This window comes from Opisthorchis viverrini, assembly GCF_000715545.1.
Source record: "Opisthorchis viverrini unplaced genomic scaffold opera_v5_181, whole genome shotgun sequence".
Taxonomy (NCBI): Eukaryota; Metazoa; Platyhelminthes; class Trematoda; order Opisthorchiida; family Opisthorchiidae; genus Opisthorchis; species Opisthorchis viverrini.
In genome coordinates this window covers 1,039,828-1,049,754 of record NW_008751840.1, presented here as the reverse complement: position 1 = coordinate 1,049,754, position 9,927 = coordinate 1,039,828, and the positions used below count along the sequence as shown (strand labels likewise).

The 9,927-nt window shown below is 44.4% G+C and overlaps 4 protein-coding genes across 4 annotated transcripts in view; 3 read left to right on the top strand and 1 right to left on the bottom strand.

Moving 5' to 3' along the window:
- Positions 1 to 547: 547 nt before the first annotated feature.
- T265_14372 (hypothetical protein) lies at positions 548 to 663 on the top strand (the record flags this gene model as incomplete). The annotated part of the gene is made up of 1 exon (XM_009173357.1): positions 548 to 663. A coding segment is annotated over one exon (114 nt), but the record flags the coding sequence as incomplete, so codon positions are not given.
- Positions 664 to 1,013: 350 nt separating this feature from the next.
- On the top strand, positions 1,014 to 3,562 carry T265_07752 (hypothetical protein; the record flags this gene model as incomplete). Its single annotated transcript, XM_009173351.1, has 3 exons — positions 1,014 to 1,131; positions 1,166 to 1,437; positions 3,319 to 3,562. 3 exons carry the CDS (start codon positions 1,014 to 1,016, stop codon positions 3,382 to 3,384), a joined length of 456 nt encoding a protein of 151 aa, XP_009171615.1.
- Positions 3,563 to 5,295: 1,733 nt separating this feature from the next.
- Positions 5,296 to 9,927, top strand: part of T265_14371 (hypothetical protein) — a gene marked incomplete at both ends in the record, with an annotated part of 9,013 nt that continues 4,381 nt past the window's right edge. Inside the window, 3 exon segments of the mRNA XM_009173356.1 lie at positions 5,296 to 5,341; positions 5,421 to 5,543; positions 6,540 to 7,471. Coding sequence (XP_009171620.1) covers positions 5,296 to 5,341; positions 5,421 to 5,543; positions 6,540 to 7,471 — 1,101 coding nt within the window.
- Positions 8,440 to 8,628, bottom strand: T265_07751 (hypothetical protein; the record flags this gene model as incomplete). The annotated part of the gene is made up of 1 exon (XM_009173350.1): positions 8,440 to 8,628. One exon carries the CDS (start codon positions 8,626 to 8,628, stop codon positions 8,440 to 8,442), a length of 189 nt encoding a protein of 62 aa, XP_009171614.1.

Sequence of the window (9,927 nt, the reverse complement as noted above, 5' to 3'; positions counted from 1 at the left end):
CATATCTGGTCGACGTGGACACAACCACTGAGACACCGGTTTATTCGTTTTCGCACATCTTTCATGGAGTAGCCAGTTGAGCGCAAAACTATGTCAGGATTGGCGTACGGTGATGTACGTTTCACTTTTGTCACGACGCATGTGAAGGTGAACCTTCCAGACATCCATCTGCCTCAGTTTTTAGTCGGGACCGTTTGTGCGTCACTGCGTCTAAATTTCCCTTATCAATGGCTATATGACATACCTATCAGAATGAATTGACTGCTCAGGAGGATGAATGTGTCAGCCACATCGACTATTCCATCTGTGAACTTGTTCAGGCTTGCAACAGCGCCTTTTCGGATCAACTCTGACCGGAGCCGTACAGCCGAATTATTTAATTTATTTAATAGTCCGAGGTAGCGCAGTGGTTAGGGTGGAGTTTACCGACTAGAATATCCATGGTTCGAAGCCAACCTCAGCATCTTTATTTATTTCTAGGCTTGGGAAACCTACCAGTATCCCAGCCCTTCTACTTCTTTCGGGTGGCGTGGCAGTTAGGGACCGAATGGGTGCTACAAGGCGTGGCAGTAGGGACCGAATGGGTGCTACAATTGAACACTCCGTAATGAACAAGTCGTATAATGAACATCTCGACCGGTTGCATCCAACTGGGTTGCGTTGAATTGAGTAGACATCATATATCCTGTTCACCACCTTGGAATTATTCTTCCACCACACTAATCTTCACGCTTGTATTGTATTTTCACCATCAAGGTGAACTATACACCTAGTTTTATGTTGAAATTCGCTGGAAGTAAATTAAATGGCAACCAATTATTTCTTGTCAAATTTGGCATATGACATATTCAGGTGCTTGACAATGTTCTTTATTCAGTTGTAGTCTCTTGCTTGGAGGGACATACCGAATCTGGTCCACGCAACTCCCGTGAAGCTTTGTAATACTTTTCGGACATTCCTGTTTATCTCAGGTAATTTTGTGATTTTTTTTACCTCCCTCGATTGCCCACAGAATGCGCGAAATTCTCCCAGTGGTTGCTGCTGGTGCCGGGTTATGCTTTCTAGGTTATTGCATATACTTCGACAGAAAACGCCGTAGCGCCCCCGGATTTCGGGAAAATCTCATGAAAAGTGGGTTTCTGAACATATGCTAATATGCCACCAGAGCGTCGTCAGCAGGCTCTAGATGCACAACGGGCGTGTTCATTACCCATACCTCCCCTCGGTGATCCAGGTGCGATGCACAAGTTCTTTCTGGAGCAAATTCAGCAAGGTGAACTTGCCCTCAGTATGGGTTCGGTTGAGGAAGGTGTCCAGCATTTTGCTGTCGCTGTCACCGTATGTGGGCAACCAACTCAGCTGTTGCAAGTTCTGCAGCAGTCCCTAAGTCCATCTGTATTTACCATGCTTATCGAGGCCCTTCCTTCCGTGAGAAATGTGAGTGACATTGGATGACGTTTATTCTGTTTACTTGTTCGATGGGCATGTGTTTTGTGGAATTCTGTGTTTTTTCGTACGGTCAATGAAACCAGTTGGATAGCCAAATGATGCCTTCATTCTCACATACAGTAATTACAATCATAAAAACGGTTCACAGAAAAAGCGGTCTACAACGAGTGGTACTCCTAACTTCTGTAGAATTCCCCGTCTCTTAATAAGCCATCTTATCTTTGCAGAGTCTGTAGCTTCATTCTGAACACTGTCTTCATTCATGAAGGCAGTTAATCTGACCATCCGCAAAAGTACAAAAGAATCCACTCGTTTCAGTAGTCTTCCTGAACGTTTTCGAATCATTCTAATCATATTTAATCTGGTCTGGAAATGAAAACCAAGAGGATGTTGCTGCTTACTCAGTGGTGAACTTTGCCTCATATCATCAAGCGTAATGTTCTTCCTTCCATTACGTTCTTTTCGTCCGTAGTGTGATGCTTGTTCATCATCACAAGCTCTGCTTACTTGAAGGAAACTACTCACAAGGTTGCTGAAAACTGTTCGACAGCCCACGATCGGTTTCGCCCTTCTTGGGTCTCATCAGGTAGGCGCAGTACCCGAGTTTCCGTCAACCTTACTTACAACCTGCTTACTTGTTTTAATCGATGGCACCTCGAATGCTGAGTAAGACGGTACAAGTGAGAGACACTTCAACTCCAAAGAAATCCACCGAGGGCCCCCTAGTTTGCCCTAGGGTGCTGTTCCTCGAAAGGTGAATGAAGGTGGCTTTAAGTACAGTACTCAGACTACCTTCACTAATAGCTGAAACCGACACTACACTGGCAGCTATATCTTAGCGTGATTTCTCTTAGATAATTGTTCAAGCTCTCTCGGGTTGCTGTCGCTGGCTGATACCCATCCGTCTTATATGGTGGCATCGATTATACTCGAATGATCCTGAAAGTGGATATACAAAAATTGTAGGTACGAGATAGCTAAAGTGGTGGCACAACAAGTAACCCACCGCTACGCACAACTACGCACTGATGATGTCACCTCGATTGGTGATCAAACGTTTGCAACCAAATTGCCCAGCTCAGCGCAGCGACCAACGACCATCTACGCTACCTGAGCTACCGACATTCTCCACTATAGATTTATTTGTTTATTTTTATACTATAGTTGTACTGTACTTAAATAAAGAAGGAAAGTCAAGTGAAAGTAAATAGTCTTGTGCGTAAATAGCTTCTAAAAAACTGCCGCAAGATTAGTATTTTTATGAACTTTTCAACAGCCCAGTAAAGTCATGCTAAAGTAAAGACAACACCTCTTCAGGGGAGGTCGTCATACCGGTCTCATCATCAATATGACAGCTCGAGAGCAACTATACCATTGTTTTTCTGGACAAAGTTTCAGGCATACTTTTGTCGTAAACGGTGGTCATACGTGATATGTCGTCGATACGGCATTTCTGTCAAACTTTTTTTCTTCCGGCTTATCCACTTCGGTTGTTTCCTCTGTTTGTAATGTGATATACGGACCAAGTGGAAGTGCTACAGCAGCATCGCTACGTTGTTAAATTTAACGGCATCCTACACTTTTTTCGATGACGTGCGCACGCGTGAATCCTCACATAATGACCAAGCTTGACACCACCTTAACCTGATCTGTTCAAAGCATCGGAAACTGGCTAGTCCTCTCAAGCTGGAAATAGCAGATAGGTAGCCAGAATTTCGGCTTACATTGCCATCGAGACCTGCCTTTTTCACCACAATTTTCGTACAACTTCGACAGCTATTAACTGGGAGAGCTTTCTGTCGCTATCCTAGTGCACACCATAATGAGTAGATTTGATTGATAGAGCTTCTTACAATTTGTTCCTTGCAGCAAATATTCGGTATGTCCACTCTTCGAACATCTGGAGCCAAAGAAGTTGAGGAAGATTTGGAATGAGGCAGTTGCTACGCAGAACAAAGAGTCACTCTGATTCCATTGTATATGAAGTACCCAAATATAGACCTGTCTTAGTTTGCATTGTGTTACTTTTGGAGATGTTGCAAACTGTTGGTAACCCGAATGTTGTGTTTATTTATTTATCCTATACGACTGTTTCTCCCTTCCCCCGGAACATAAACCACTGATGGAAACCGCCCAAATGGTCTTCCTAGCCTTGGATCAGGAGGTTAATTACTTTGAATTACCGTTTTACGGTATATCAATATGGTGAGCACACCATACAAGTATCTCCTGTCGACCGGAATTCGGCTTTAAATCTGCTCTGAGGCGAAGCCACTTCCTTGAAAACGCCGTGCTAGTCTTCTTACGAGGGGAGAACGTATACGTAGCTTTACTTCCGTTGATAACACCAGACAGTGAATACAGTTATGCATTGTTATGACCCACTTTGAAAGTCTTATATGCAGACCACTTATAGCATTGGTCTTATAGCAGACCACTTTTCTGATGCACAAAATATCACGACAGAAAAATAGTACAGGGCTACTCCCATGTACCACACACCCTGAAGTGTAAAGGTAGTCTTGTGCTTCAGTCAACGCTAGATGTAGAAGCTGAATGGCTATCAGCTAATTCTAAGGACCGTTGTATCAGCCAGCTTCCATGAGAACTTCTGTGACCCCGAGCTGGCTCAGTTAAGGCATGAACTTACTGACTGGAAGGTCCGTGGTTCGAATCCAACCCCGGTATCTCGACTACTCCTGTCTAAGCTTGTATTAACCCTAGTGCTTCCTAGTGATGTGACAGCTAAACGACTTTTGTTATCAGAACCGTAAAAACTTAATTTGGTCCTGAAGTGAGGGATAAATATACTCAAGTAGCATACTGCTGTCCTGTAGAGCTTGTTTAGTTCGGTCGATCGAGAAGCTTCCAAAATTCTAATCGCCAGTTTCAGATCTGTCAAAATGTGGCGGTTAACGCAACTCTGATCTGTTGGTCTGTGCGTAAGATATCTATGTGAGACTTCCAGCGTCTCATACCGAATTAGCTTTAGGTAACTGTTCGAATATTCCTTATCACAACCACTACCAGCGTTTTTATAGAAAGTTCAGCAAATCACGAGGCCTACCAAATCTGATGGAGGACTGGACACATCCGATGAGTTCGGTTTGGGCCCGTACGGGTATACGGGAAGCTCTCGCCCTAGTTCACCACGTCCAGTGACGCAAGACAAGGTTGTTCTCCTCCTTTCCTGTTTAACTTTATCATTGATATGCTGCTTGAAATTTCTCTGCCTGGCTCTGAAACCTCGGGAGTCGAAATGCTCCCGGGATGTTCGCTCACAGAAAATGAGTATGCAGGTGATATTGCTCTTCTTGGTTCAGATCTATTTTAAATAACCTAAATAACTGCTGCACGGTTTGGCATGTACTTCACACCTGCAAAGTGTAAAGTGCGGCTACAAGACTGGATGGGATCAAACCCACAACTCATGCTTGCAGGTGGGCACATCGACGTGGTAGATAAATTTGTTTACCTGGCAGCTGTGTAAATTCCAGTGGATTGGCTGGAGATGGGGTTATTTCTCGAATCGGAAAGGTCAGAGCAGCTTTTGCCAACCTCCGACACCTATGGCGCCGGCAGGACGTAAGCTTCTCTGTCAAGGGAAGAGTACACTGCGGTGGTGCGATGCATACTGCTTTATGGATCAGAGACCTGGCCCTCACGCGCAGAGGACATACGAAAGATGTCAGTGTTTGATCATCGGTGTCTCTGCGGCATTGGTCAGGTCTGGTGGGAACATCGGATTAGTAATGCTAAGTGCGCCAGATGGTTTTAGGAAGAAGGAACTCTCCCGCGATAGATGAATTACTCACGCTTCATAGGTTGCGCCGGCTGGTCTTTCGCATGACAGAAGACTGTCTGCTCCACAGAGCTCTTTTATCCCAGCCCTGTGCTGAGTAGAAGCGATCGAGAATTGCACAGTGTATGACCTGGTAACGAAGTACGAAAATACTAACCAGTTAGCTTAGTCGGGTTGAAAACGGCCGCCTCCCTGGATGGGGACCCCGAGACTCAAATCACCAGTGGCGAAAATGGTCCAATCGCACAGTCAGTGGTGCTCATGCATCGTAGCTATCGCCTTCAGTGCATTGGTACGTTGTGCCTTAACTAAACATGCTACCCGTGTTGGTGTCACGTTCCGAGTGATTATCGTATTTGTGCATGGGTTCTGTTGCTTGCCATAACAATATGCGTTGTCTTCGTCCAACTACTCCTGATATTGGCGGCCGGATCCGCAAACCAGAAGTTGTCCAACTCCCAAGTTCATACATTGGTACTCCTCATCGCGTTCCTTCCCTTCGGATGGACCGGTTTGCACGCCACTGGTGGCATCCATTCTATAAAGAATCGTTCAAAGGGCTGTTGCCTCATCATACCGTTTTGTCAGTAGTTACTACCAAACTACTGTCCCAAGACGGTCTTCCAATGAACTCAGCCAAGTGACCTCGTCAGGATTATGTGTAATTGACCCACGGTATTATTTAAGGGCTTTTTTGTTCTTAGAAGTTCTCCAGGGAACATTTGATGACCCCAGGTTTGTGAATTTGTCCACCTCATTTCAAGCACAACTGTTCCTCTCTTGGTGGACCAAGTGGAGAGCCCACTCCAAATAGTTATCTTGCATGCTGTGTATTTCTATTAAAAGTAGCTTCAAAATATCATCCGAAGGTGATCGCTTCAGGGGGGGGGTGCTTGTTACTTGTCACCCATCTTAAAATCTTATTTGAAGCCTCTTGGCCACTATGGAAACAGTCACCTCCAAATGTGATGCCTGCCTTTTTAGGACAAAAGAAGCCGTCCGTAGTTTTATATTGTATTTGTTGGGAGAAGTTTTCGTGTCACAGGAAAAGATAAATAGGTTTTTGTTCTGAATCGGAAAGCTAAAAATAACAAGCTGACAAGAGGTCAATTAGCTTGATACGGGGGTCAAGTGGTTTATGTTGAGTGATTTTCCTCCGGTGAAGCCCAGTCGCTCCGCAAATATTTCCGTTAACTTTTCACACTAATCCTTATTTTGTAGCTCCCCTCAACCATGTTGTTTACACTTGGTTTGATCATCTGCACTTTATGGATGGATTCTTGCGCAGCGCAACGGGATCCGTTTGACATGTTTGCTGAGGTCGATCACCCCCTTCAAGAACTTTCGTCGGACTTCATGACCAGTAGTCCGCCTGCTCGAACTGATCAAGAGATAACCACAATGGAACACTACAAAGAGCTTCATCGTGTTCTAGTGCGTATCTTGTGGAACAGTCTGCGGATTTCAGATCTGTCAGCGCCGCAAGAACAAGTGGTCGAGCTCCAGATACATGCCATACTGGATGTAAAAGATATGGCTCTACTTGCGCAATATTGCAGCCTAAATCGGACGGTTTCACGTACTGTATCAGCTGATACAATCAACTCAATATTCTCACGACTATTTACGTCGGTGACCGTTGCGTCAGACATAGAGACGTACTTTTGGTGGTTGTCTCCATCCAAGTTTTTGTATTCTGCGATTTTTAGCCTTGTTATGTTGATCTTGATTTCCCTTATCTTTCATATTGGACTTCGCCGCTTGTGGTTGTCTGTTCCTTGCCTTATTATTGCAGCTATCGTCGTCCAATCTTTGGTTAAAAAGTACCATGAACGCCTGGCTGAGAAAATGTCTGTTTTGTCTCGTTACGACGGTCCTCCTGATCACTGTAAACCTCGTCATCTTCAGTCTTGGTCTGTATGGCTGTCTGGACTATTTTCACTTCGACCCGGTCATGACGAATGTGCTCACTATTACCAACACATTGTTAGCGAACCTTGGATCTCCGCAAGTCTGGAGGAAACCATTTGGGAGTTGGTTATGGGACCAATCGTCACTTTTGGCCGGATTTCAGGCAAAAGTGTTGGACTTTTCTATGATAACGTTGTGAACTATGTTCCATTTTGGGTTGCCGTACTGTTGATCCCGCTATGTCTGATGGTCAGTGTTATCCCGTTCCTATGTTTTGTTCGCTTTCTCCTTCTTACTCCAAAGGTTTCTGTTAGCAGGCGGCGACCGAAACATAAGCAAATAAAATCTCAATCGCTACCATCGATTACAAAGAACTAACTGATGTATATGTCTATTCACTCGAATGTATTTATGTCTACATTTCATGTGGCTGCGTCGGTTAAGGAGAACATTATTTTGCACTTGTTGGATGTTTAGCATTTAATAAGGATGATGATATCCGGGTAGTGACTTTAGCGGTCAGACGGTTCAAGCCAGTTCGGTGTTCGGGTTATTCGTCGTCCTCAATTTTCATTCCAGGGATAATGTTGTGTCGTTAATATCTGGCTGACTATTATTTCAGCTATTTTTAACAAGGTAACGCGCCCCTGATCCCTCTGCATATCAGCGTAGGGGGTTTTGCTTTGTATTCTGCTATGCTTGTGTTGCCATTTGCAGTGAGCAACTTGGGGAGGCTTTTCATGATCATTGGATCCTTGCAGCCCTTCATTAATGCCGTTTGCTCTGTTTGGACTTAGTCCTTCCTTCAATAGTTGGCTCAGTTATACTTCCATATTTGAAGAGAATCCGTTGTGTAAGATCTAAAATGTCCAGGAAATCACTGGTCTCATAAAGGCCTCACACAGCGAAACACGTTTGCCCTGTCATGTTAAAGGTGACCGTACCTCACGATTTATGCATATATGAGTGGATGTTATTACGAACTAGGTGTTTGGGTAGACGAACGAATCGACTCGCCGTTGACTTCGAATTAAAGTGTCGACCTCGACAGGATTCCTTCGTGAATGTTCGCGTACTACCTTACAAGTCTGTTTTGTTTTATAAACTATGCACTGCTGTCCACGCTCACAGAAGTAGTTGATCTCTTTCATGTTCAATAGGCCCTAACAGTCATAATTTTGTGGAACTTTCGTTTATTACGATGGAACACTGACACTAACACATCGACAATAAATATCGATACGTACCTGCGCCACAACTACGGTTAAAGGAGTGCACTAATAAGAATCCATGCCCTTTACTCTCAGTGGGCCCCGTTGAAGCAAGCTAATCTGAGGAGTGTTTGAACAAGATTCGACCCTGTCCTTTAATTTGCTCGTTGGGATCGATAGTTCACCTCCGTCAATGGAAGCAATGTCATCCATTTGTGCAGTGGAATGGCTTGTCCATTTAGTTTCCTTGTACATTTTTGTACACGTGCTGCCAACCACGACTTACCTTCGATTTCGGGTGTTAGTTTGGACAACCGCTTTCGGTTGGCTGACATCTAGGTGCCGTTTGGGCTTCGCCTCTAAGACACTTATCTGTCGGTGCATCAGTTTTTTTCCTTATCTTGATGTCCCATGTTGTGATGTTTGGGCAGGATTCAAAGTGTTTTCTAATTACTTGGTCGACCTGGATAGCTCTTTGAAAGTCCATTTTAGCACTGTAACCGCAATAAGGTAATGTTTCTCAGTTCAGGGGAAAATGGGCAGACGTAAGGCAGTGAGACATCAGTATATGAACTGATGTTGCTGTCTCTGGTGATGACGAACGGGAAAAGATAGGTTCAGTAGCGGAGGTGTTGCATCCGAGCAGCAAAGTTGTGGAAAAGAAACGCAACTTTCATTTTAGCAGCACAGAAAGATAAATATTCAACTTTCGTAGAACTAAAACGATTGAAGCTGGTGAATGTAAGACAGCATTACACTTTGGAGCATGGAGGGCAAGGGAGGCAACGTCCGTCAACCGCGTCCTGCAAAATTGCGTGCATTTTACTGTGATGATGTTGCATACAGTCACGTGTGTACATTGTACCTAAGTCGCAGGTCACGTGCACAATATAACTGAAAAGAGGGGAAGGTGTAGCATTTGGAAGACAAGTAGGGATTGGTAGGGAAAGAAAATTCTTTCATCAAAATATGTGAATCGTTGGTAAAATACGCCCCAACTAAAATGACCAAAAGAACTCAGTCTCTTCGGTTCAAAGGGTTTTGTAAAAAATCGGTGGATTTATTGCTTCTCTTCGGTCAAAGGGTTTTGTAAAAAATCGGTGGATTTATTGCTGAGTAAATTTTGCTTCTGACTCAGTTTTTTGTTGGGATAGAAACCCTCTTTCAACAAGACCAAAGTCGCTGTTATGATCAAGTTACATCCTCATCATCATCGACAGCATGACATCAGTGTTCAACACCAATGCTTCACTGCCGTACAACCTGTCACGAAGAGACTGGACCTTACCCTGATGTGACGGTTTGCGCACCTCAGTGATCCATTCAGCCATACTGGGGAGTGTCCCCGTGACACTCGCAGCATCTGTCAATGGTTAGAGGTCTGACAAAGACAGTCTCCTAGCCCTCGATATTGGGGGTTGGAACAGGTGGCGACTTGTTCCGTAGAAATGGTAATGCATTTGCATTTCCCGCCAAACACCGCTGCCTTGCGGTTAGGCTTTTGAGCCAAAGTCTTTGGTTGAGGACCCTAATCGTCCTCCTGTCTAGGTGTGG